Source organism: Fundulus heteroclitus, chromosome 22 (assembly GCF_011125445.2).
Source record: "Fundulus heteroclitus isolate FHET01 chromosome 22, MU-UCD_Fhet_4.1, whole genome shotgun sequence".
Classification (NCBI taxonomy): domain Eukaryota; kingdom Metazoa; phylum Chordata; class Actinopteri; order Cyprinodontiformes; family Fundulidae; genus Fundulus; species Fundulus heteroclitus.
In genome coordinates this window covers 829,090-856,999 of record NC_046382.1, presented here as the reverse complement: position 1 = coordinate 856,999, position 27,910 = coordinate 829,090, and the positions used below count along the sequence as shown (strand labels likewise).

At 48.4% G+C, this 27,910-nt stretch overlaps 1 protein-coding gene across 1 annotated transcript in view; it reads right to left on the bottom strand.

The window, feature by feature from the left end:
- Positions 1-66: 66 nt before the first annotated feature.
- Positions 67-27,910, bottom strand: part of LOC118557114 (zinc transporter 6-like) — a 60,892-nt gene continuing 33,048 nt past the window's right edge. The window contains exons 5-15 of the mRNA XM_036126314.1: positions 27,104-27,146; positions 26,726-26,791; positions 19,600-19,680; positions 16,329-16,364; positions 14,052-14,146; positions 9,529-9,577; positions 3,229-3,348; positions 2,976-3,078; positions 2,845-2,892; positions 2,522-2,590; positions 67-1,609 (exon numbers count right to left, since the gene is read on the bottom strand). Coding sequence (XP_035982207.1) covers positions 1,022-1,609; positions 2,522-2,590; positions 2,845-2,892; positions 2,976-3,078; positions 3,229-3,348; positions 9,529-9,577; positions 14,052-14,146; positions 16,329-16,364; positions 19,600-19,680; positions 26,726-26,791; positions 27,104-27,146 — 1,298 coding nt within the window. The 3' untranslated portion in view covers positions 67-1,021. The remainder of the gene's footprint in view (positions 1,610-2,521; positions 2,591-2,844; positions 2,893-2,975; positions 3,079-3,228; positions 3,349-9,528; positions 9,578-14,051; positions 14,147-16,328; positions 16,365-19,599; positions 19,681-26,725; positions 26,792-27,103; positions 27,147-27,910) is intronic.

Sequence of the window (27,910 nt, the reverse complement as noted above, 5' to 3'; positions counted from 1 at the left end):
TCTGGTTTCAACGCTCCACTGCAGCTTGTTCTATAAATCCATCCTGAAACACGAGCACAACTCTGATTTCCATTTACATTTTTTAATATATGGCTGCAGTGCATGTTTTTACATAATCTGCTATATTAATATGTTGCTCTGCCCACAGCCAGAATCCTGCATGTAGGTTTTCCAGAGAGGCGCCTCCAATGAGATTTCATAGAAAATACAATCTTAATTCCCAGTTATTCATGGAAGGATTAGTCGACAGATCGGACACAAAACTATCAAATGAAAACAATAACACGGCCTTCACTCACTGGGGATTAAGACCAAAGACGCTCAAATCTAGAATGCACTGACTGAGTCTGGAGGGACGTTGTGGTTTTAACCGTCAGATGCTTGGGTCACTGCCTGATGCCTCGCTGCTGCCCTCTGGTGGCCATTCAGTTCCCGGGAAGATTCTCATTAAACAGAAACACACTGATCCCCGTCATGGTGGAATGTTTATTGTTTTAAAGTGGTTTAAAAGTAAAAAGTGGACGGTTATGACGATGGTGACCTGCAGAAAAACACGGGATTCATTTATTAAAATGTTTTTGGTACAAAATAAACAGAATATTTCACTAAATGCGTCAGATTTTTGGTCCTGAATTTGGAAACGTTTCTGTGTGTGAATGGACCAACAGCTCTGGGGTCAGAAAGATTCATTTTTATCACTTTGAAGGTTTATTAAACTCAAAGTTTCCTCAGAGCTGTTTCTCCTCAGTGGATCTTCATCAACAGGGCGGCACCACGCCAGGTCTTCATCGCTGCCTTCTGAATAAAGTTTATTTTGATTCAAACCTTTTTTTCCAGCTTTACAGTCAGACCCATTTTGAGGTTCTGGTCGTTCTCGCTGTGATTTTATCATCAAACCCAACAAACAAAAACCCGGCGGCTCGTTTCCCTGAATAAATAAGTTCTGGCTGCTTCTCTGCAGCCACCGACACCAAAACCAGCAGTTCTCCCTCGACCCGCCGACGATCTGGGCCGGGTTCAGTCAGGGCCGGTACTGTCTGTACTGGGACTGAGGGGCCGCGGGGTTGCTGGTTCCAAACCGGAGCGGAGCCGGCGCGCCTACGAAGGCAGTCCTGTAGCTCTGAGAGGAGGGGAGGCCCAGACCCGGCGCCCCGAAGCCCTGCCTGGGCCGGGCCGGATCCTGACCCAGCACCCCCGCGTACGGCGGCGCCCCGTAGGAGAGCCCCACGCCGCCGTAGGGCCTGTGGGTGTGTGGCCCCGGAGCGGGCAGCACCAGCGGCTGCATGTTCCGACCCGGCGTGTCGAAGGAGAACTCCGGGGGAGGGCTGCTGGGTTTGGACGGGGTGGAGGTCAGCGGGTCGAAACCCCCTCCCGCCACAGCAGACGGGTACGGCGCCGGGGGGAAGGAGGAGGCGTAGCTCTCGGCGGGGGCCAGAGGAGGCGGAGCGGCCGGGGAGGACAGCACGCCGCTCAGCAGGGGCCGGGTCCAGTCGTCCTTAAAGAGCTGGACCGTCAGCGTGGAGACGAGCGGCAGCAGCCGGTTGGTGACGTGGGCCAGAACCAGCTGCTCGTTGGCGTCCCTGCGGATCCGGACGTGGGCGGAGCCGGCCTGGGGGGAGGGGGAGGGGGGGTAAACAGGTTAGAGGCAGAAAGGTGTCGTACAGCTGAGAGAAAACAGAAGACTCAACAAGTGGGCAGGACCCAAAGAGCACATCCAGCGACACTAAACGCTCGGCTCCCTCTCCTCACGGGAAGCTTCAGCCGTGGAAAGCAGAGGAGCAGAGCGGGCGGGCGGCCCGGGGGCTCGGGTGCAGTCAGGGGGGTCAAATGGGTTTGGACAGCTGCTCCGTTAGCGCTGGGCCAACAGCGAGCAGAAACATGCACACATGACAACAAGAGCCACTACTGGGGCATCGATAGCTGCGGACGGCCATCAGAGCAGGGTAAACAGAGGTAAACAGGGAGGCTGCGCCCCCCGCAGGCCGAGGGCGGTACTGAGGGACGCTCTGATGTACTAACAGGAATAAACCCAGGAATAAATAGAGGAATACACGCAGGGCTGCTTTGGTGCTGAGAGGAACAGCTCTGCTGAGAACACCTGGGTTTTATTTACTTTGAGGTATTTTATGAATTATTTCATCTCTTAATGCTGGTTTTACGTTTATTTCATCGTAGTGTTTTAATCTTCCTCTTCTAAGGCAGAAATCAACATTTCATTTTTTAATTTAAGTTAAATCTAGGATGAAGGACTGTTGGTATGTTGCCCTACAGATCCAGAACCGTCCCTGCAGAGAATGTTCAGCCCGGCCCGGTATGAAGCTGCAGCTCAGACCCGTTTCCAGCAGAACCATCAGTCAGAGCTCAGACGGCTCACACAAAGCTGGACTTTTTACCCGACTCTGTTCTCATTTTGGTATTTTTTATTGTTTGCGGAGGGAGAGTCCGCATGAACGACTCGTTCTCGGAGGGAGCGGGAATCTAACCGGCGACAAAGACAGACGGGCGGCGCTCAGAGACCTACCAACGAGCCGAAGCCGACGGTCCAGAAGTGCTCGTTACGGACCTCCAGAACCCCGTCCAGAGTCGACACCTGATTGGACACAAACAGAACCAGTCAGCAGGAATCAAAGCGCCTCTCTGAGTTTAATAAACTTCCTGCTGGGCGAGGTCTGACTGAAGTAATGTTGACTAATTTCTCTGAGATGATAATACCAATAGTAATAATAATAATAATACTTTTAATAATAATATTACTACTAATAATAATACTTCTACTACTACTACTACTACTACTAATAATAATAATAATAGAAGTAATAATACTTTCAGAGAGGGGGGCCTCACCTCTCTGAGGAGTTTGTCCAGCTGGCCGATGACGTGTGAGGGCGTGGTCTGTGCAGAGAGACAGGGAGGACAGTAATGAGAGACAGGCTGCTGCTGCAGAGACACCGGACCTCAGAGGACGTCCTCCTGACCTGCAGCAGAACTTTGCCGCTGTAAACGCTCATCGGGTACATGGTGCCGAAGGTCATGAGGGCGATGGCCACCGCCGACGCCGTGTCCACCGCCGCGTAGTTACTGCACGCAGAGGAGGAGGAGGAGGAAGAGGAGGAGGAGGAGGAGGAGGAAGAGGAGGAGGAGGAAGAGGAGGAGGTTAGGCAGTGCGACAACAGACCTGAGGGTCTCCTGCTGGAGGAGCAGAGGTGCATGATGGGAAGGCAGCCTTACTTGATCTCTATCAGCATGTAGGTGACGCAGAGGGACAGCGCTCCGGCCATGTTGATCAGGACAAACGGGTTCATGCGCGGCAGCAGGACGCTGCTGAGACCCGGAACGATACCACACAGGCTGGAGACAGAACACAGCAACCGGGTCAGAACCGGGATCAGAACCAGGTCAGAACCAGGTTAGAACCAGGATCAGAACCAGGTCAGAACAAGGTCAGAACCAGGATCAGAACCAGGTCAGAACCAGGTTAGAACCAGGATCAGAACCGGGTTAGATCCAGGATCACAACCAAGTTAGAACCAGGTTAGAACCGGGTCAAACCTCCAGCAGCTGGAAGCTGGAGAACCATCATTGCTGCTGGGAAGGTCAGTTCACCACAGATCAGAACCGGTCCGGTCAGGAATTAGGGCTTGGACCGGTCCAGAAACATTAGGAGGTTCAGGAACCCATAGATGTCGGGTTTGAAGCAGAGCAACAATGTTCTCCAGAGGACGGGTCTTCATCAGGCTGAAGGGTTTGAACTGCAGCAACTTTCATATGTTCATTAATCCAGAACTTTACAGTTTCCAGAACTTCTGGGTCTACAGTTCTAGAGTTTAGCTGATTTTATTTCCCTGATATTACTTAGATTACGCAGCCTTGATGAAACGGAGGCAGATTAATCGTCTTTCCCACCAGAACTGCTGATTTAACCCTAAAGGAGAGACGGATGAAGCTTTGGTTCCTGGGGAAACTCAGGCAGCTGTTCTGACTGAGGCTCAGTAACCAAAAATCACATCATTTTTTAATTGTTTTTACTTTTATAGGTTTCAGATATGATTAAATGTTTTGCTACTAGAACCAGAGCAGAACCGTCAGATCAGGTTGGACATGATGATGGAGGAGAAAACCCAGAACAGAGAAGGAAACAGATGTTTTAAACAATGAGAAAGGCATTAATATTTATGATTGTTATTGTTTATAACGATGAATAGAGATAAAATCCAGGCTCTGGGAACAGATACAGCTACAAATATCGACCGTGTCCCTCATCTCAGAAAACTTCTACGTTATATAGATTTATTAAACAGGGAAACATTCCCTAACGAGCCAATTAACTCCAGGCACCACCATGGAGAAGACTGCTGACTGGACCCAGGTACCAAAGACCCACCAGGTCCAAAGTTCTGCTTTCAGATGAGAGTAAATTCTACATTTTATCTGGAAATCAAGGTCCAGAGTCTGGAGGGTCTCCACAGCCAGTGACAGTTTGGGGCGCCGCGTTATCTGCTGGTTCTGGTCCACTGGGTTCTCTGAAGTCCACAGTCACTGCAGGTATCTACCAGAACCTTCTAGAGCTCCTCATGCTCCTCTCTTTACTGGAGATGCTGGTTTTATTCTCCAGCTGGACCTAGTACCGGCCCACACTGACAAAGGTACCTGGAGCTGGTCCAGTTACCACGGTGGTCCTGCCTGCTTGGCCAGCAAACTGAACCCCTTTAAAGAATCTATGAAGGTTTGTCCAGAGGAAGATGAGAGACACCAGAACCAACAATCTGGATGACCAGAACCTCTCAGCAGAACCACAGGGGGAAACAGCCACGCGGCGACAAACGGCAGAATAAAACTTTCTAATCTCTGAACAGGAGCCAGACGGGTCCAGCAGAACCCTGGAGACGTGGGTTTCAGAGAGAATCTGTGGGTTCTGGATAATTAAAAACGTTTCCAGGTCAGAACCAGGTCAGAACCAGGGTGATCCATAGCAGAACCACTCAGTGTTTCAGGCTGATGTCATTCAGGCTGGTGAAGAAGAAGAAAGGGTCTGCTTCCCACCACCTGTGGGGCTGGTAACGGCTTGGGACTTGGCTGAAGGGCACTCGGGCAGGAATCTGTCCTAATGCGATGTGACACGTGCAGACGAGGCGTGGGAGGGCGTCCCCGCGCGTCCCGGCCCGTTTTAGAAGCGCCGGCCGCTGATGTGGACGTCGTGGCCGATTTAATCTGACAGACGTTTGCTCAGTGGGAGGAGGTCAAACCATTCAACTCATCCATTGCTCCTCGGTCATCAGATCCAGATGTTTTCACCGCTGACAGCAACACTGAACCTGCTTTCCCATGAACATGGAGTCAGATATCAGCAGATGGGAGCAACAGAGCACGATAGAGCAGGAGGGATGATCTGGGTTAGTCTGTCCCTGCAGGAAGGAGGTCTGCTTGGTGGAGCCAGAACCTACAGAAGCTAACAGAGCTACCAGAGGTAACAGGGCTAACAAAGCTACCAGAGCTAACAAATCTACCAGAGCTAACAGGGCTAACAAAGCTAACAAAGCTACCAGAGCTAACAGGGCTACCAAAGCTAACAAAGCTACCAGAGCTAACAGGGCTAACAAAGCTAACAAAGCTACCAGAGCTAACAGGGCTAACGAAGCTAACAGAGCTAACAAAGCTACTAGAGCTAACAGGGCTAACAAAGCTAACAGAGCTACCAGAGCGAACAGGGCTACCAAAGCTAACAAAGCTACCAGAGCTAACAGGGCTAACAAAGCTAACAAAGCTACCAGAGCTAACAGGGCTAACGAAGCTAACAGAGCTAACAAAGCTACTAGAGCTAACAGGGCTAACAAAGCTAACAGAGCTACCACAGCTAACAGTGTTGACAGAGCTACCAGAGCGAACAGGGTTGACAAATCTACCAGATCTGTCAACCCTAACAGAGCTACCAGAGTGAACAGGGTTGACAGAGCTAACAAAGCTAACAGAGCTACCAGAGCGAACAGGGCTACCAAAGCTAACAAAGCTAACAACGCTACCAGAGCTAACAGGGCTAACAAAGGTAACAAAGCTACCAGAGCTTTAATCCAAAAACCACTTGCAGCGTAAAAAGCTTTTCACCAAACTGGGGAAATTGTTTACAAGTTTCCTGTTTCCATGAACCGTTTCTAACGTGCTGAATTAAAATGTGCGTAAAAATGATGGAAACACGGCTAGCAGCTGCACTTCCTCCCTGTTTCTGCAGGGCGGATCTGTCTTTGTTACATTTATTATACGTCTAATCAACTTCACACCAAACGTTAAAATATGTTAAGATAAAACTGTCTTTGCTGTACTCATGTTAGAGTTAGAAACATTCTCACTGGTAATAATTGAGCCCACATAACTTCCTCTGCGGCTCCAGGAGGTTCTGCCGGCGCTGCAGCAGGTCAGTGAATCCACCCAGACGTGCAAAACCGCTCCTTTAGTCCAGGAGGACAAAACCCAACAACAGAAAGAAGCAAACGGCCTGAAAAATCACCAAACAGAGCCGTCCCAGAGAGGCGCTGGGTACCCGGTGGTCCAGGAACAGATAAACGATGAGAGTCACGCCGGGCCGAGTGTCAGCCTGAACTGCTGACGTGTCAGAAGCGAACACTGCGGGGCGTCTTCCTTCCAAGGTGTTGAGGGTTGAAGCGCAGCTTCAACACATCAGACGGTGTTTAGCATCCACGTCAACACATCATTAATGTGGACCGCCGCCTTGGGCTGGGCCTAAAAGCAAACCTAAAACTCCAGTTCTTCCTATAATCCAGTCCTGCCGAGCGCTGATGGTTCTGGGAGTCACTTCTGGACTCTGAAAGCCAGCAGAACCGGGCCAGAAAGCAGGACTCCAGTCATGAGGTCACTAAAGCAGGGAACTGATCACAGATGTCCTGTTTCTCATTTTTATCAGACTTCAGAAAAGATAAACTGAGCAAAAACAGAAGCAGTTTTCAAACAATGTTGTTTATTTGGGTATAATCCACTAAATCCACTGTGGAAGATTAGCGGCACCGACTGCAGCCGGTCCATCTCAGACAATGTAAACAAGAACTTTAATCTATGTTGTGCCTCTGTTCAGAAAGTGAAACTCAGATTCTCCATTAGACCTTTAATCAGGATGATTCTGGCTTGGAATGAAAACCCAGGGGTCAAGGGTAACTGAGGGGCGGGGCCATGAGCCGCTGAGGGGCGGGGCCATGAGCCGCTGAGGGGCGGGGCCATGAGCCGCTGAGGGGCGGGGCCAGGTGTCGGATGAGTGGAGGCTTTGGTGTGGTCAGGATGAGGGAAAGCAGCGGCTAGCTAAATTTGACTGAATTATGGAGCGCGTTCAGAACGACGCTGGTAGTTTCTTTAAGAATCGGTTCAGAAATTGAAAATAAATCAGATTTTAGTTTTTTATCCAGTAATTACATCTGGGCTACTTTACTACTGAAATGTTAAATCTTGCCCCACTGCTCTGTGACTTAAAAATTTATAAAAGATAAGAAAAAAAATTAAATAAATATGTTTTTTTAATGTTTTAATTTCCTGCATTTGAGTCTGAAATGTCATTTATGGCTCTCTGCGCTTCTTTGTGCTTTACTTTGAAATGAAATAAGCAGCTCAGCGTTTTCTGTGACGCTGTGGGTGGAAGTTTAATCATAATCTGATTTATCTTTGATGAATTGTGATTCATTTTAGGTAAAAGCAGCGATGACCCCCCAGGTGGGGGTGAAGCTGAGCGTTAGAGGCGAGGATGCAGGCAGGAAGTGGATGAACCCGCCCATCCCTGCGAGCCGTTAATCTCTGCTGATGCATCGATATAATTTGACATAAAACCATGTGTGTGTTTGTGTTTCAGCTCGGGATTAAAACTAAGGCAAACATAATCCAGCCCAGTGTTTCCCCAGCAACTAATCAAAGCGTCAGAACCGATATTCTTCCATCAGCGTTGACGCGCTAACGATGGATAACGGGAATTTAAGAGGATTCTGATCGGTTTATGGCGAGACGCGTCGTCTGCAGCGGCGCAGGAGCAGATCTTCATTACCCATAAGCTCCTTTAGGCTGCCGAGTTAACGGGGTTCTGCTCCGACAGGTGCAAACAACGCAGGTGCGACGCAAACAGATTCACCGTGCCGCCAAAGGATCGGACCGCATGGTTCTGCTCGGCCACGAGCGTCTAGACATGAAGCCAAACCTGCAGGAGCTGCACACCTTCCAGGTGCACCAGGAGGCCAGAGGGTTTAATGTTTGGACATATTTAAGGCGGAGCAGAAAATGAGTCAATTAGTGATAAAGGAGAAGATGAAGAGACATTTACTGCTTAAAACTGTGATCTGAACCCATCAGAACCGTGACCCACGAGGCCAGGTCCGGTTTTTATTGAGAACTTCTTGATCTCAGTAATTCTATATCTTCCCCTGTTGTACGTTTTAGGATCCGGTTTAAAGTTCTCTAACTTTAAGTCTGGTAATGGTCCCCCCCCCCCCCCCCTCAGGCCTCCTCTGTCACAGTTCAACACTGTTTGCACATCCTGAGAGGTTGACTCTGTCTTGTTATTAATTCTAATTAACTAACAGTATTTAACTACCGTTAAGGTATAAGGTTGGTAGTTATTGTGAACACGTTTAACTTTGACTGACTTCCTTTAATGCGCCTTATAATCCAGATTGCCCATCTGTGTTTTATTGTCTATTTTAATTTCACTGTTAATTTCTGCTGTGTGCCCAGAGCTTTATTATTATAAAGTGCTTTAAAGGCGGTACGGGAAGTAATTTCATATTCCAGTAAACGTTTCAGCCTCAGAGAAATATTTACCCTATAATTCACGCTCAGCAGTAACCGTGAGGTCATGGTGCTTCTTTCTCTCTCAGGAAACATTTGCTTTTTAAAATTCGCTCTCTGTCCTCCCCAGCAGCAACGTGCACGCCCACACGTGCACGCCCACACGTGCACGAGCACACGTGCACGCACGGTGCAGAGGCATATCAGGCTGCTGGCTGGTGAGGCCAACAGAGCAGCAGGCTTTATGTAACCCAGTTGGCCCCCAGACTCGGTTCAGGTTGAACGGGGACATCTCTGCAGCGCACACACACACACACACACACACACACACACACACACACACACACACACACACACACACACACACACACACACACACACACACATTAAACACACACAGTGGAAACTAGGCTGGGACGTCCTGTTCACTTCTGCCCCCGCAGCCAATCAGGGCTCAGCTCTGTTGCACAACTCTGCAGGCTGTGGCCTGGAGTGACCCGGACCCAGAGAGCTGCTGCCTCATCGCTCACCTTCAGAGCCCGGACCGGGCTTTGGGTCAGAACTACATCAAAGAGGACCCACTGAACAATAGGTCAGTGGGACAGTCCAGATGTATGGAACCGCTGAATATCTGGGTCTGATGAACCCTGGGAGAGAGGGAGGAGGAGGAGGAGGAGGAAGAGGAGGAGGAAAAAGAGGTGGAGGAGGAGGAAGAGGAGGAAAAAGAGGAGGAGGAGGAGGAGGAAGAGGAGGTCTTACCTTCGACTGAGGTCCGCCACGTGTTCCTGGAGCCAGCTGCTGGTGGCCGCTGGAAGGAGAAAGATTCAGATCAACGGGATCCAGCTGAGCTCTGAGTTTGTAACAGAACCAGAACCACGACACCAGAACCGCCTGAGGCCCAGAACGTCTAGACGGACCGGACACATTATAGCTATTCGCTCTCTGCTCAGTCCCAGAGGTTCTGATCCATTTCCTCTGGGCTATTGCTGCTTTTTCACTGCTTCACCCGGCTATGACAGGGCGGCCCAACTCTAGACATTAAAACAATTAATAATAATAACAATAATAATAATAATAATAATAACAATAATAATAATAATAATAATAATAATAATTAGAGTCTCCAGTGAGCAGCACAGGTAGCAGGAACAGAACCCATCAAAGTCCTGGTTCTGGACCCTCTACTGAACTGAAGCTTGGTTCTAGACTAACTGGGTTCTGCTCATCAGGGGCTCATGGCAACAGAACCACACACTGATCTATATTATACACTGGATTGATGATTGGGCCTAAAAACTGAAGTCACTGGCCGCCATCTTGCTCCTCCCTACTCTCACAGAATCCCACAGGATTTGGTTGCAACAACAAGCAGTTTTCTGGCTGAGTGAAAACGTTTCACAGGTAATTCTGCAGTCAGTGGATGTACTAACACTATCAACTACTAGGAAATAATTTGCTGAAATATTTTACATGTTACTTATATAAATACACACACACACACGTTTTGGTTGATTGCAGATTTCCACACAGTGATGCTGAAGGGATGAAACAATGGGTGCAGTGTGTGCACATTCTCAACTAGAACCGCAACTCTGTATATCATTACATCATTGAAGATATTTTTGGTCATTTGTTTACTGTTCCTTTCAATATTATTATTATTATTATTATGCAGAAATGTGTGTGTGCATACACACGCTGTTTATGTAATGTATAGATATACACTTGAGTGTGTATTTGGCAAATCTATGTGATTTTTCTAATGTAGAAACTGAAGCTCTGTGGAGCTTAAATTGGTTCATTAATTTAGCTCTATTGTAAATCTATGTCAGATTTAAAGGCTTATGCACAAACAGCATAAAAGTATATGGCATCTGACATTTTTAAAGTCTTCAGCCCCCCTGAACATGAGAAAATCCTCGTTATTCGATGCTGTAGCGCCCGTACTGCCTAGTTACTGGAGGGAAATAGGGAGTACCAATATGGCGGCTGGTGGCTTCATGGTGACGTGTATTATATACGGCCAATCAGCAATCCAGTGAATAAATAGAGATCAGTGGAACCACATGGTCAGCAGAAAGGCAGAGGGACCTTGAAGAACCTTCCTCTCCACAGCGCCACCTGCAGGCCCACTGGACCAAAAGCTGGTTCTGGTGAGACTAAAGGCGGTCCGACCCGTCCACAGCAGCTCAGGTCCCCACAGCAGCTGCCTCTGAGACGATCAGAGAGCAGAGAGCAGAGACCAGGACCAGAACCAGAACCAGAACCAGAACCAGACCGGTCCTTTTGGTGCAACACGTCTGTTATCGGCTGACGAAAATGTTTTTTGACAAACTGCTTCAACAAAAGGTCCACTTCAGACAGAACTCTGGCTCCTCCCTTTGGTTCTGAGCCTTTTAACTGAGCCGTTGACTGGTGACAGTTAAGCAGCGAGGAAACCCGGTTCTGCTGCCTGGACTCAGGAACCGGGCCCGGGTCCAGCTGGTAAATGGAGGCGTTAACGAGCAGAACCAGCCAGCGGCGCCTCGTCAACACCTGGAAACTAAATCAGGTCTTTGTCTTTAACAAATAACACGAGAGGAACCGTTCAGTGGAAACTGTGACTGTTCCCTTTTATTCGGGTTCTGGTGCCGGTTCTGGAGCCGGCGCTCCGGGTCGTCCTGAAGAACGGCGGATCTCTGCAGCTGCAGATGAGGACGAGTTTCTGCTTCACTGCTGCATGAAATATTAAGGCGCAGCTGATTCCTCTCACAGCTGCCTCCACCGGGTTCAGAGATCCCCCCCTGGCCCCCATCCCCCATTAGCCCCCCCATCCCCCTGGTCCCCCCGCTCCGGTTCAGATTCTGGTTATTTTTGGATCCGCTCCTGAAAAAGAAGCGAGCGGCTTCCTCCTCGCGATGGCGACTAAAAATATCCTGTTTAAATAAAGATAAGTGACCTCGCTCGGCTGCGCCGGCCGACCTTAATGTCCGCCGACACGGCGGGGGCCCGCGGGCTCCCAGCCGAGGTCGGGGGGCCTCACTCTGCCCTGCCCCCACCGAGCACTAAAGCGTGTTTGTGTTGTGCCAGCAGGCCGAGTCGGTCTAAACAAACATTTTAATGGAGTCACTTATTTATGATCCGCGCTGCAGCGTGTCGCCGCTGACGGAGCGCCGTTGCGTAACACCGCCAGCCTCGGTGCTGGGGTGGGGGGGGGGGGGGGGGGTGAAAAATGTCAGATGTTAAGTGATGTTGAGACTGCTCCAAACACAACAACCAACAGCTGAAACACACACACAGCGAGCTCACGCTTCAGTGGAGGAACTGTGAGTCAGCCGCAGAGAAGAGGAGGAAAACCACTGGAGGGAGGAGGAAGAGGAGGACAGAAAGACAGAGGAGATAAAGGAGGGAGGGATGGAGAGAAAAACAAGAGGATGAGAGGAGAAAAGATAAAACGGAGAGAGAGAGAGAGGAGGGAGGGAGGAAGGAGATTTACAGGCATGAGGACGCAGAACTACGGAGGGACGGAAATATTGAAACAAGGTCAGGAGAAAAATAAAAGAGGACGAAGGAGAAAGGAGGGAAGACTGGAGAGGGAGGACAAGAGGGAGGGTGGAGGTGAGGAGGAGGAGAAGAAACCAGACTAAAGAAAAGGGATGAAAAGACGGTAGAATGAGAGAAAGAGAGGAGAGAAAGAGGAGAGGCTGCAGAGGCCGAGTCACTGGTTGCTATGGTGATTCCCACCTTTTCCTGGATAGCGACGGGGCGGGAATCCCCCCAGCAACCCTCCCTTCATCAGGCCTTGGACAGAGAAGAGGAGGAGGAGGAGGAGAGGGTTTATGCCTCCAGCTAGACGCAGTTTACACCAGGAGGAGGTTCTCAGACCTCCAGGAGGTTCTCAGACCTCCAGGAGGTTCTCAGACCTCCAGGTGGTTCTCAGACCTCCAGGAGGTTCTCAGACCTCCAGGTGGTTCTCAGACATCCAGGAGGTTCTCAGACCTCCAGGTGGTTCTCAGACCTCCAGGAGGTTCTCAGACCTCCAGGTGGTTCTCAGACATCCAGATGGTTCTACGGACCTCCAGGAGGTTCTCAGACCTCCAGGTCTGGCAGGGTAAAACCAGCCTGTAACTCTCAGCTTCACAGCTCAAACATCAGCTGCATCACCAGAGGAGATTAAATCCAGAACCTTCTGGACCAGGAGGCTGATGAACGTTCAGCAGGAAAATCTGCTGAAAAAGGTTTGCTGGAGTAAAAACCAGGTTAGAAACCCAACTTCAGTCCGTTTGGACTCAGAACTGGGTTCCTGCTGTGAATCAGCTGAGGAGGTCCAACACCGGCTGGGCTTCTCCCTCTGATTCCAGATGTTTGTTTACGGCCTTTGGGGAAATGGCTGTAAACAGCTGGATGCTCCAAAACGACCCGATTACGACCCAAACATCCAAAGACTAAAAACAGCAGAAGAAGAAGAGCTTAACGAGATCACCGGCCGTTTATCTCCCAGAACCGCCACACGCCAGCTTCCTCTGGCTCAACCGCTGTAATCCCCCAGAAATGTCTGCATCCGCCCAGCTGCTTTGTTACGCTACAGGAACCGACCCGGACCGAACCGACCTGGACCGCGGAGGAACCGACCCGGACTGAACCGGACCTGCCTGAAGTATTTACTGACAGGGAGCGAGCCAGCGTGCCGTTTCACTTCGATAATCCCCCGAAATATCCCAAAAACTCCATTATTCTGGTCCCCAGAGAAGACAGAGATTACAGGACTCTACAGAAATCACGCACGGTTCTGTAAAGGCCCGGCCCAGACAGAGGACACCATCATGGTTCTGAAAGCATCATGGTTCTGTAGAGGCCCGGCCCAGACAGAGGACACCATCATGGTTCTGAAACCATCATGGTTCTGTAAAGGCCCGGCCCAGACAGAGGAAACCATCATGGTTCTGTAGAGGCCCGGCCCAGACAGAGGACACCATCACGGTTCTGTAGAGGCCCGGCCCAGACAGAGGACACCATCATGGTTCTGTAGAGGCCCGGCCCAGACAGAGGACACCATCACGGTTCTGTAGAGGCCCGGCCCAGACAGAGGACACCATCACGGTTCTGTAAAGGCCCGGCCCAAACAGAGGAAACCATCACGGTTCTGTAGAGGCCCGGCCCAGACAGAGGAAACCATCACGGTTCTGTAGAGGCCCGGCTCAGACAGAGGACACCATCACGGTTCTGTAAAGGCCCGGCCCAGACAGAGGACACCATCATGGTTCTGTAAAGGCCCGGCCCAAACGGGCCAGAGGAGGCGGTACCTTCAGAGACGTAGGTGAAGGGCTTGTTCCTGACGGACAGCAGCGTCAGCAGGTTGAAGAACAGAGCCACCAGCGTCCCGACCAGCAGACGACCCCTGAGGACAGAGAGCAACACCAGGCACAACATTATGACCACCTGCCAGATGGGCCCGGTTCTGCTGCTGACAGTCAGAACCATCGGTTGGTCCCGTCAGAACCATGAACTCCTGACTGAACCGGGTCTAATCTAGGAGCAGAAAAACAAGCAGAACCTGATCTGACTGGTTTATGTCCTGTAAGCGGATGAAATCATCGCAGATTCTCCAATAACACAAAAACTCCAGCCCTGATCCAATTAGGACACTCAAACGAGACCGGCACCGGCAGATCCGATTAATCAGAACCGGGGCCTGGGTGTTGCTGTGCAGACACCTGCTCCTCTCCTGAGGAGCCCATCATGGTGGTGGGGGGGGGGGGGGGGGGGGGGGTAAATCTTGTCAGGCAGACAGGTTTACATCTCGCTGGCTTTAATGCCATTAATCCCGCTCATCCCTAATCAAGAAAAGCGCCGCTAAACATTCCTGGAGCTCCTGCACAGATCCTCGCCGTCAACGATGCTCACTACATCATTTTCTGCACCACCAACATCTGGCCCCACCCCACCGGGGACAGAGGTCCTCTGTGACAGGAGAGCAGACGTTCCTGCTGGACATTCAACTGCAGGGACTCAAACCTGATCCTGGATCAGTGCGTCTCTGTTCTGCTCTGTCTTCTCTACCATAGAAAGTACTCCTGGGTCAACGTGAGCTTCTGAGCTTTCTGTGTCTCTGCTCTGTCTTCTCTAACATAGAAAGTACTCCTGGGTCAATGTGAGCTTCTGAGCTTTCTGTGTCTCTGCTCTGTCTTCTCTAACATAGAAAGTACTCCTGGGTCAACGTGAGCTTCTGAGCTTTCTGTGTCTCTGCTCTGTCTTCTCTAACATAGAAAGTACTCCTGGGTCAATGTGAGCTTCTGTGCTTTCTGTGTCTCTGCTCTGTCTTCTCTACCATAGAAAGTACTCCTGGGTCAATGTGAGCTTCTGTGCTTTCTGTGTCTCTGCTCTGTCTTCTCTACCATAGAAAGTACTCCTGGGTCAATGTGAGCTTCTGTGCTTTCTGTGTCTCTGCTCTGTCTTCTCTAACATAGAAAGTACTCCTGGGTCAAAGTGAGCTTCTGAGCTTTCTGTGTCTCTGCTCTGTCTTCTCTAACATAGAAAGTACTCCTGGGTCAATGTGAGCTTCTGAGCTTTCTGTGTCTCTGCTCTGTCTTCTCTAACATAGAAAGTACTCCTGGGTCAATGTGAGCTTCTGTGATTTCTGTGTCTCTGCTCTGTCTTCTCTAACATAGAAAGTAGTCCTGGGTCAATGTGAGCTTCTGTGCTTTCTGTGTCTCTGCTCTGTCTTCTCTAACATAGAAAGTACTCCTGGGTCAATGTGAGCTTCTGTGCTTTCTGTCTACAAACCTGCCCTCCCTGTGCTACATGCTGCCAGACGTTAGGACGTCCTGCTGCTCTGGGGTTGGTCCCACATCGTGCAGGAACATGTTGGCTGAAATGTGTGAATGTTACACGTTTCCACCGTCCCCGTTGTGATTATAATTCAGCTTCAGAGAGTAGAAGCTGGGAAATGATCCCAGGTTACAGCAGCAGGACAACCTGGAGCTCCTCACACTTTAACCACCAGAAAACATTAAATCTGCATAAAACGTATAAAATCAGCTCCAGATGCGCCTTGCAGAGCAGGCAGTAGTGACTTTATGTCACTGGAAAAGTCGCCCTGACGCGCTGATTGTAGTTTTATGGGGCAGAACCGCGGTTCTGGTTGTGAAAACAGAGGAGAACCTCTCTCTCCTGCTAGTTTACCAACACAAACGTGGAAGATTCCAGGGACATAAGATGGAGAAGGAACTGTTCTAGAAGCAAAATCAACAAACTGCAACATTTCCTGATATTTTTATAATTATCAGCAGCTGTGAAAACTACTGGAGCCGTTTCCAAAGCCTAGGACACGCTGAACGCTGTAGAAGACTGTAAAGCAGCTCCAGGTCTTCAGCTATGGTCCATCTCCACGGTCTGGGTGAAGATGGAGGAGATGGAGGAACCTGACGCTCCTCTGAAGGACTAACTGCTCAGAGTGACCCAGATGTGGAGCTGTGTCCCCACAGCTGGCAGACTGTGGGCTCAGGGAGCGGATCATGTCTGTTCACGGCCTGCTGCCTGTCTCTGGGGGGGGGGGGGGGGGGGGGGGGGGGGGTACTCACGTGTGCACCTCCGGCTGCTCCATGAAGCGCTCCACACTAACAAAACAGAAACAAACACAGTGAGTGAACAGCAGCCGGGTGGGACCGCCGCTGATCCGATCTGTGAGGAGACATAAACGAGAGGAGACAAGGAGACGAGGAGACAAGGAGACGAGGAGACAAGGAGACGAGGAGACGAGGAGACGAGGAGACAAGGAGACAAAAAGACGAGGAGACAAGGAGACGACGAGACAAGGAGATGAGGAGACAAGAAGACAAAGAGACGAGGAGACAAGGAGACGAGGAGATAAGGAGATGAGGAGACAACGAGATGAGGAGACAAGGAGACGAGGAGACAAGGAGACGAGGAGACAAAGAGATGAGGAGACAAGGAGATGAGGAGAGAAAGAGACAAGCAGCTCCAGGTCGAGGAGAGAAAGAGACAAGGAGACAAAGAGATGAGGAGACAAGGAGACAAAGAGATGAGGAGACAAGGAGACGAGGAGACAAGGAGACGAGGAGATGAGGAGACGTGAAAGAGAGGAGACGAGGAGACAAGGAGACGAGGAGACAAAGAGATGAGAAGACAAGGAGACAAAGAGATGAGGAGACAAGGACACAAGGAGATGAGGAGACAAGGAGACAAGGACACAAGGAGATGAGGAGACGAGGAGACAAGGAGACGAGGAGACAAGGTGACGAGGAGACAAGGAGACGAGAACACAAGGAGACGAGGGCACAAGGAGACGAGAACACAAGGACACAAGGAGACGAGGACACAAGGAGACGAGGACACAAGGAGACGAGGAGACAAGGGGACGAGGAGACAAGGAGACGAGGAGACGAGGAGACAAGGAGACGAGAACACAAGGAGACGAGGACACAAGGAGACGAGAACACAAGGACACAAGGAGACGAGGACACAAGGAGACGAGGACACAAGGAGACGAGGAGACAAGGGGACGAGGAGACAAGGAGACGAGGAGACGAGGAGACAAGTAGACAAAGAGATGAGGAGACAAGGAGATGAGGAGAGAAAGAGACATGGAGACAAAGAGATGAGGAGACAAGGAGATGAGGAGAGAAAGAGACAAGGAGACAAAGAGATGAGGAGACGAGGAGAGAAAGAGACGAGGAGACAAAGAGATGAGGAGACAAGGAGACGAGGAGACAAGGAGACGAGGAGATGAGGAGACGTGAAAGAGAGGAGACGAGGAGACAAGGAGACGAGGAGACAAAGAGATGAGAAGACAAGGAGACGAGGAGACGAGAAGACAAGGACACAAGGAGATGAGGAGACAAGGAGACAAGGAGATGAGGAGACAAGGAGACGAGGAGACAAGGAGACGAGGAGACGAGGAGACAAGGAGACGAGGAGACGTGAACGAGAGGAGACAAGGAGACGAGGACACAAGGTGATGAGGAGACAAGGAGACGAGAACACAAGGAGACGAGGACACAAGGAGACGAGGACACAAGGAGACGAGGACACAAGGAGACAAGGACACAAGGAGACGAGGAAACAAGGAGACGAGGAGACAAAGAGACGAAGAGACAAGGGGACGAGGAGACAAAGAGACGAGGACACAAGCAGACAAGGACACAAGGAGACGAGGAAACAAGGAGACGAGGAGACAAAGAGACGAAGAGACAAGGAGACGAGGAGATGAGGAGACAAGGAGACAAAGAGACGAGGAGACAAAGAGATGAGGAGACAAGGACACAAGGGGACGAGGAGACAAGGAGACAGGCAGCAACGTCCACACACTCAGGAGCATAGGAGGAGGAGAACACAGGGCTGGACGGCATGGAAAAAATTAGCATATTGATCCATATCGATAATTATCAACAAATTCAGAACATATATTTAAGTAACTGACAACTTTATGCTGTTGCTTAGCAACCTATTTTTAGACACAGACACACACACTGGATCAAATCCTTTATACAACCAACTGTTTACAAAAACTAAGTTTTTAAAAAAGAAGAAAGAACGCGTGCTCTCTGAAATCTTTGAAGGGGGCGGAGCTTGGTTCCTGGGTCTGCATTGTGATTGGCTGGGAGGATGTAATGATGTAACATTAACCTTCATGATTGGCTAGACTGTAAAAGGAAGGAAAATATATTCTATTGAACTTTTATTGACCCTTTTTTCTCTGATCGATATATACAGTTATTGAATTATCGTCCAGCCTTTGGTGGACACACACCGTGAATCTGAAGAGCCAGATGAAGACCAGAACCAGCAGAGTCCAGACCCTGGTCCGGTCCTCGTCTCCTCAGGTTGTCCTTCTGATCCAAACCTTCGGCTGCTTTCTGCCCTTCAGCTAACGGACCTTCAGGACGATCACATGAAGCGCTTCCTGTCTGGGGGGTAGAGCTTCATCTTCTCCAGGTCCAAACACCCGGGTCTTCCAGGTCCAGAAGCAGCGCAGCGACCCAGATCATCATGCCACCTCCACCGTGCTCCAGGATGTTCTGTTTCTGAAGACCTGCTGGTGTTAGACCTGATGTAACCGGACCCTCAGCTCCACAGAACACTTGCCTAAACATCTTGGGGGTCATCAGGATGATTTCTGGTAAATGTGAGCCGGGCCTTTGTCTTTGTTGGGTCAGCGGTGGTTCTGGAACTTTACCACGGAGGCCATTTTTCTTTCTTTGTGCTGAATCGTGACCTTTGACCTTAACTGAGGCAGTGAGGCCAGCAGAACTTCAGGGTTCTGGGACCTCCTGGATGATCTGTTCCTCTTGCATTGGTTCTGGTCTGTTGGACTCTCCTGGGAAGGTTCTCCTGTTCCATGTTTGAGTTCTCTGGATGGGCCCTAGGAACCCACTAAACATCCAGAAGTGTTCACATGAAGGTTCCATGAGCTTCATTGTGACGCTGCTCCATCATCTGCAGCGCTAACAGCTCCAGCTCTTCTGGGAAGGCGGCCCACGAGGTTCTGCGGTGTTCCTGGGAGGTTTGGACCTTTGCTCCATTTGTGAGGTCAGACACTGATGCTGGACGACAGGACCTGACCCTCAGTCACACAAACACTGGACCTCAGCTGGGTTTCTCCAGAACCGGTGACGTTACCCTACTGCTGCTGAAGGGTCCAAAGCTTCTGCCCTGTTCTGGTGTTCTGCTCTACAGAACGCTGAATTAGACCCAAAACAACGCTGTGTTCATCCGGCACCAACACAACGGTACCGGGTATCAATGTGTGGGACTCGTAACATCCAGAACCACACAGAGAAGCTGTCCCTTTTGTGTCCTCGCGCCTGGTGGCGTGTGGGGAGAGATTCTTACCTTTCCTTCAGGATGAACAGAGCTCCCAGCTGGATGAGGACCGTAGAGGCAAAGACCGCCAGAACCTCCAGCCTTTCAAACCTGGACAGGAGGAGACATCATGTGACCAATCCATGGAGGAGAAAATTAATTATAAAGCTGTCATCACCCTAGAATAAATAGATCTGGGCCACACCATGTAAAAATCCAACAGTACTGCATATACACTATTCATCTGGTACGACATCCTTTTTCTCTACATATAAAATCTCTTGGTCTGCTCCTACATTCCTGACAATTACTTATATCTATGTCTCTTTTTGTCTTCTGTTTTTACTCGGAGGCTTGCAATAAAAATTTCCCTTAAACGGAAGACAATAAAGTCCAAGTTATGAATAATATTCTCAATAAATCCTTTATCAGAAGTTAAGTGAGTGAAAAGAAGCTGAGGATGAAGTAATGTCTTTATACTCAGTGCCAGTAGAACACAAGCTGCAGCGACATGCAGCGAGTTACTGCAGTCCAGCAGTGCTCCTTATCAAGCCATTAACATCTCCTCCCAGGGCTTTAACAACTAAGTTAATACTGCTGAAAACCTGGTTGGTAAAGACTAATTCTCACCACTTTCTCTAACCTTTCCAACCTGAGAAGCATTAGGCCCTGGGGTCCTTGTTAGGAGTCAAAAAGCCAAAATCAGTAGAAGGACAATGTAAAGGTAATGATATCTGAAGAAAATGTATCTGATCTTGTTTTTAAACTGACTTTAATCTAAAAAAAACACAAAATGCATAATTATATCTTCTGCAAATGGAGCAAAGAGACTAAATATAGCAAATTAAGAGCAGGGCACCAAAGACGGACCCCTGAGGAACCCCACAGGTGAGAGGAGCTGCAGAGAAAGAACAGTCCCCTAACTATAGAAATGTCCATTTATCAGGTCTCATTACACAAGTCTAGAGCAGTCCTTTAATAATAATAATAATAATAATAATAATAATAATAATAATAATAATAATAATAATAACTAAATGGTTATTTAAGGATGGTATTGTGAGCCACAGCAGGCTGCCAACAGTCAGGAGAGGCATTAACTCTTAAATTAGATTTACTACTGTCATTGTCTATACAGGCTTATCTATAGCTTGTCTATACAAGTGAAGGGGGGGGGGCTGCTTTTCTCCAGCAGTCACTGGGTGGGAGGCCGGGTCCACCACAGAGACATGCAGGACCAACACACCATCCACCCATTTCTCCATTGAGACAAAGCAGTTAACCCAACACAGTTAACCCAACACAGTTAACCTAACACAGACAAAGCAGTTAACCCAACACAGTTAACCTACCACAGTTAACCTACCACAGTTAACCAAACACAGTTAACCAAACACAGTTAACCTAACACAGTTAACCTAACACAGTTAACCTAACACAGTTAACCTAACCGCCATGCTGTTGGACTGTGGGGGAGTCAGAGAACCCTGTGATAACCCAGGCAGGCACAGGGAGAACATGCAAAGAGCCCAGGACCTTCTGGATGTCACCAGAGCCGACCACTGCCCAGCAGCAGCCATGATTTTAAACCCGACCACAGCTTTCCACCAAGGGTGGCGACTGAAGCTCCACGGAGTGATTAAAGGAGAGAAGGCAGCTCTGACACCACTCCATCGTCTGAAATCACAGCTTTTCATGACGAGGCCGGAATACAGACGGTCCAAAAGCGTGTGAGGAAAGCTGAGATGGTGTAAACTGTTTACCCAGCCTCACAGATATGCGTCTAACTGATGGGAATAATAAGGGGCTGTATGAAGCGCCGCCTGTCAGTCGCTGTGGGGAGAAGAACCTGGACTCAGTTCAGGACGTGTCCAGAATCTCTGAGAGCGAGCAGACGTTGGCTGCAGGAACCCAAACATCCCGGCATTAAGTCTTGGAAACGGCCTCCAACTTGGCTGCAGAAGAAAGCGTCATTCGGTTACAGCGGTTGCCGACCTTTGACCTCCTCATACAGTAAGCGGCTTAGTGAGCGCTGAGCTGAGCTAACGGGGTTGAACTCGACACTGACTGTAATCTAATAGCCCGCGTGGTTGCACCGCACTAAGACGCCAGTGTTTGTGCTTAGTGAGGCGTTCTCTGGAGGAGCGCTGAAGGAGCACGGACAGAAAGAGACACGCAGCAAACGCAGACGCGCAGCAAACGTAGACGCGCAGCAAACGCAGACATGCAGCAAACGCAGACATGCAGCAGGAGATGAGAATGGACCCGGCCAGGACCCAGGCCTGGTTTAGTGGAGCAGCCTGGTCCATTCAGCTGGCTTTACAGCTGCAGCAGGGAGTTCTGTGGAACCCGTGGACCTAAAAACATGAACCATCACACCTTCAGGTCCTTCCCTCTGGCTCTCTGCTGCAGCCCCCCCGCAAAACAGCAGTGAGAATGCTTTCCTGTAGAATGATTGAGGAAAAGATGGAGAAGATCTTTGAAGAAGAGACAAAAAACTAGCTGAAATGAAATAAAATAACCAACATTAAAAACAGCTGAAGGATGTTAGGAAAAAGCTGAACTAGTTGAAGTATATTTGAAAGTTAGTATTAGTAGTTGTAGTAGTAGTAGTAGTAGTAATAGTAGTGGTAGTATCAGCAGTAGTATCAGGAGTATCAGTTTTTAAAGAATTTGAAGAATTTGAAAAAAATTGAAGAATTTGAGGATTTGTAGTTGTAGTAGTAGTATCAGTAGTAGTATAAGCAGTAGTAGTAGTATAAGCAGTAGTAGTATCAGTAGTAGTAGTTGTTGTATCAGTAGTAGTAGTAGTAATATCAGTAGTAGTAGTAGCAGCAGTACTAGTATCATTAGTAGCAGTAGTAGTAGTAGTATCAGTAGCAGTAGTAGTAGCAGTATCAGTAGTATCAGTATTTGTTTCAGTAGTAGTAAGTAGTAGTAACTATGTGAAATCTAAAAAGTGACAGAAAAATGACACATGCCTGATAATCATCAGATCCCTACGTTCATCACAGCTCCTGCAATGGGTGTCAAAAGGTGCCATTCTAAGCAAAGAGAGCCTGTCCCTGACCTGTAGTAACCTCTGGCCAGCAGAGTTCTGTTGTCATGGAAACTCACACACACCTGCTGGTGTCCGTCTACTGCAGGCTGAGACTTTGGCTCAGAAGTGCTCCCATTGGAATAAAATGGCATTACTTTGCCTCAAACAACTCTGGATTTTTCATCAACCGTTAGGGCTAGAGACGTAATTTGTTCTGCGTTTATTTCGGAACGGATAGGGGAACAAGACAAACTATGGGTTTTTGCTTGAAATATTTTAATGTGGGCGCAAAAAATCATGAAATAAAGGGCAATATTGACGAAAAAGCAAAAATCCTCTAAAAATGGTCCCGAACAAATCGCTCTAGTTGAAAAATTATAAGAGATATCAAAATAATTCTTTCAGAGTGAGTATCAGCAGGCTTTTGAGGACTGTGGTGCTAATTTTTATGTTTGTACAAAAATCGGTGTAGGCATGGTGACGATGTAAAAAAGTGCATCATTTAGAAGGATGCAGGTCCAAAGCGTTTTCAGGATTTTGCACATCCGCTACCCCCGAACAAATTGTTCCTGCGGCAAAACCGTATCAGTTATCAAGAAAATTCCTTTTTTGTGAGTGGCAGAAGGGTCTGAACATGAATGTGTGAAAGTGTCATTCCTGTACATCAAACGGTTTAGGAGTAGCGATGATGTGAAAACATGTGTCACTTGGGAATGTCAGGTGTGATTTTTTACCACACCTCCATAGAAAATCAATGGAGAGCTTTTAGGCTTCGTGGTGCTCTGGGGTGATTTGCAAAAAAACTATAAATCCCACACCAATGATGGTTACATTTCCAGAATCCAGACAAAAATTCCTATGTTTTGATGTATAATTTATGTGAATAGAGTGAAAATTGAGCGAGTGAGAAGTTTTTCAGAGAAGGAAAATCTATAGGAACGGCAGAGTGGCCACTCTAAATGAACTCCCTAGCAACCATAGCAACGCATTAATTTTTCAGAATTTTATGAAAATGCAAAATTATTTTAAGGAGGTACTATATGAAAATGGTAGAAGATATGAAAAAGCTGAAGTAGCTGAAGATAGCTGAAGGTTATTTGAACATTTTAAAAGTTGAATGATGTTTCTAGCTGAAAGTAGGCTGAAGCAGTAAGCTGTCAAAAAGCTGAAACATTTGAAGAATTTGAAGGATTCTCCATTCATTTGATTGAGAGCAAAAAAAAAACTCACAAAAAGTTGAATATTTTAAATATTATAAAAGTTATAATTACCAAAAGTCATAGCAGTAATGTCCTGAAGGAGCAGAACGTTTTGATACGAAAATTGTTTCAATCGGTTGTTGCAAAAGTATGCAGGAGTAGTTAGATGCCGAAAAACGTACGGAATAATAATCAAGACCTGAAGGAACTTAATAAGTGAGAATGCTGTATAGCATTCTCACTTGATGAGTCTGTGTTCATGATTCAGCGACACAGGAATGAACTGAGTTCATGAATTAATGCATTTCTATATAACTAGAGATGAATTTGAGCTGGCTGTGTTAAGCACCGCTATGTGGCAGTAGTGGTTAAAAAAATTTGCTGAATGGGCGCGCTATATACGGAGGACTTAGTCCTCGATGCGGTTGACCCGGGTTCGAATCCGACCCGCGGTCCTTTGCCGCATGTCTCTCCCCCTCTTCCACCCCCTTCCTGTCAGCCTACTGTAATAAAAAAGCGAGCCACTAGTCTGAAATTCTAGACTTTAATGAAACAACTAAACCCAGAAGAAACATCCTGATATTCTGCATTGTTGATGGCTTTGTAGCAATCCCTCATACTGAGCATGCATAAAGTGACAGTGGAGAGGAAAACTCCCCTTTAACAGGGAGGAGAACCTCCAGCAGAACCAGAACCAGGCTCAGTGTGAACGCTCATCTGCCAAAGAGGAGGATCCAGGAGTACTTTCTATGGTAGAGAAACGTCAACAGCTAACGGCAGACTAGCTCCATCTAGAAAAGAAGCACAGCTAGGCTGTTCTACATCTGTTCATAGAGAACAAATGAAGCCTTCATGGTTTTGTGACTTAATTCTGACAAATAAAAAGCTAAATATGAATAAAACTGCATTGTGTTAACGCTGCCGTGCTGCAGCTCTCCGACTGCAGCCTAGCAGAGGAAAACTCTGCTGAATGGACCAATTAGACACTCTGAGGCCTAGATGGAGGTCATACCGTGAGAGGAAGCTGTGTGACGCCACAAAAGAGCTTTTTGTTGAGCCTGTGGGTGTGGGCATGCTGAAGGGCCGGGCCCCTGAGCCGCTGAGCTGCAGCACAGCCACGGTGCAGGTTAACAGGCCGTCTGTGTCACTTTACAGCTATGCAGCGTGGACACTGTAGATGACTCCCGTAGAAACTCCCACAAAGAGCCCATTGTCTGTGTGGATTGGCCGCACGCTGCGAGGGCAGAGGTCACGCTCTGCCCTGCCTGCGGCTAATCCGTACGGACACGGCGTAGAAAAAGCTCCAATCGGCTCGTACCGGCGTGTTTATGAATAAACCCGGCCTTCAGCGGCGCTGAGATCTGGGAGGAAAATTCTCTGGGAGGATCAAAGTGACACCGCAGACATTTCATCCGCTCTAATTAATCATCATCAGATTGGTGTTGACGATTTTAGGAAAACACAATTAGAGCTGCCGCCTCATATCGAGTGTGACAGCTCTGTCACACCACAGCGACGCCTTCATGACAAGCCCGTAACAGCTGGGAGGTCTTAACCGCTTTTCACACTCTGCTTGCTGCAAACAGCTCCGCGCATCGCTCTGCTTCCTCTGGCTGGTTACACGCACCCCCACAGAGACTTCCCTGGGATCCCCCCCCCAGCGGGACGGGCCAAGGGAAAGGAGGAGATCCCAGAATGCATCCTGATCACATGCCCAAAGCGCCTCTGCTGACTCCTTTGAGGGACGATACAGCCCCACAGGTCTGGGAACGCCTTGGGAAGACCCCGAATGAGCTGGAGGATGTTCCTGAGGAGGAGGAGGAGGAGGAGGAGGAGGAGGTGGTGTTCTAGGGTTCCTCCTGGACCTGTTGGCCCCACGCTGCAGAAACTGAACTGAAAATAAGTAAAGTTTCCTGAAATTTGTGTATCTGTCCTTTATCTGAGCAGGTAAATAAGAAAAACAGTCAATGGAATAGGATTTTTGCACTTAAAAGAGGAGCAACTCATCTCCATCTTATTTTAAGTGAATATATCTAATGATTTCATTTTAGGGTAAAACCACTTCATTCCATTGGCAGATCATCTTATTTACCTGTTCAAATCAAGGAAAATCCCCTCGTTTCAAGATAACTTATTTTTAGTTCAGTTGTTGCAGTGCACGACCCGATCTTTGGCTAAGAGGAAGACAACGGATGGATGATGGATGAATGGACGGATGGATGGATGGATGGATGATGATTTAACAGTGAATAGTTCCTAAACTGAGCAGTAATGTGGACCTTGGTCAGGTCTGAAACTGATTCCTGTGACCTTCCTCTCAGTGACTTCCCAGCCTTTACTGTGACACTTCCAGTAAATCGAAAGGAACCAGATGTGACCTGATTTAAAGGATCATGACTGTTAATGCCTTTTCACATTGAGATCCTCCAGTTGTGCTCTATGCAAAGGCACCAGCAATGTTTAGGTCTGAATTGCTGGTTAATCTACCCCCACCTCCCCCACCTCTGCTCTGGGAAGACGGGTTCTGTTGCTGCAGGGCTTAAATGGAGCCGCTGGTTCCTGGAAGACCATCAGGACCCACAACAGCCCCTACACACAGAGTCGGGCTTTATTAGACTCAAGTGGAGCTGAAAAGCACATTTCAACTGTGTCACTGCTCCTCCAAACCCCGGGGTCTGAGGTCGCCTCTCAGCAGCGACCGCCTTCCTCCTCCTGCAGCGTACAGGTGTGAGTTAACGAAGAGAGGACATCAGACCTTTCCTTAAATTACATCTGAACCAGAACCTGTAAATGGGTGTAAATAGTTCCCCCCCCCCCAGCTTCCTCCCAGTTGTTTAACTTGATTTATTTTATCTGTAGATGAATTAAATCAGAAATAAATGGGCTCCAACAGACTGAGCCTGAAGAGCGAACTCACCCGAACGAGTAGACCTGACTGGGCTTCTTCATCGTCACCCAGGAGCTGATGAGACAGGTGATCAGACTGCAGGTGAGAGGAGGAGGACAAGTTAAAGAGAGCGGAGAGGAAGGGTGATGGCAGGGAGAGAAGAGCCCAGGTGACTGATGGGGGGGCGGAGGGCCACAGATGAGAGACGAGCAAATAGAAGGAGTCAGTGATGGACAGGTGGCCGACGAAGGTCCAGAAACAACCCAGAGGGTCAGCTGGAGTTCACGGCTGTGACCCTGCTACCATCTCTCCATGAGGAAACACCAACCGTCTCCCAAAGCAGCTCCTCCAGCCATATTAACCCGCGTTAGTACCGTCATGTGTTAATGAGCGGCGCTCAGAGCTCACCTGAACAGGTCAAAGATGGTCAGGTATGTGTAGGCAGTCAGCGCTGGAACGACAGGGAGACACAGAAACCATCAGTGGTGAAATGATGCCTGGCATGGAGCAGATTTTACACAGTCAGCAGGTTTTATCCAAAACTGAATGAGACGTTTACCGTTAGACAGAGGAGTGACCACATTATAACACCACAGAGTTATCAGACCTTAATGTTACTGCTGAATTAAAGCATTTCTGCAGCGCAGAACACAACAGGGTAGATCCGCCTTTCAGTACCAGGTTGGTTTCTGTGGCTTTAATTAACCCATCGTTTGCTTTTTGACTTTCTCTGGTTATATTGGACTGTTATTAATATCTGTTAGACCATCGTCACAATTAAGCTGAACAGGAACAGATCTGGAAGAGTGAAAACAGGTTTAGTAAATCTGTGTCTATTTAAGACTTTCTGAAATAGCAGAAACACCCTGGAACCGTCATCCTGCAAAGTTACTTTATTATCCTGCAAAGTTACTTCATTATCCTGCAAAGTTACTTTATTATCCTGCAAAGTTACTTTATTATCCTGCAAAGTTACTTCATTATCCTGCAAAGTTACTTTATTATCCTGCAAAGTTACTTTATTATCCTGCAACGTTACTTCATTATCCTGCAAAGTTACTTTATTGTCCTTCAAAGTTACTTTATCTATCTTGCAACGTTACTTCATTATCCTGCAAAGTTACTTCATTATCCTGCAACGTTACTTCATTATCCTGCAATGTTACTTCATTATCCTGCAAAGTTACTTTATTGTCCTGCAAAGTTACTTTATTT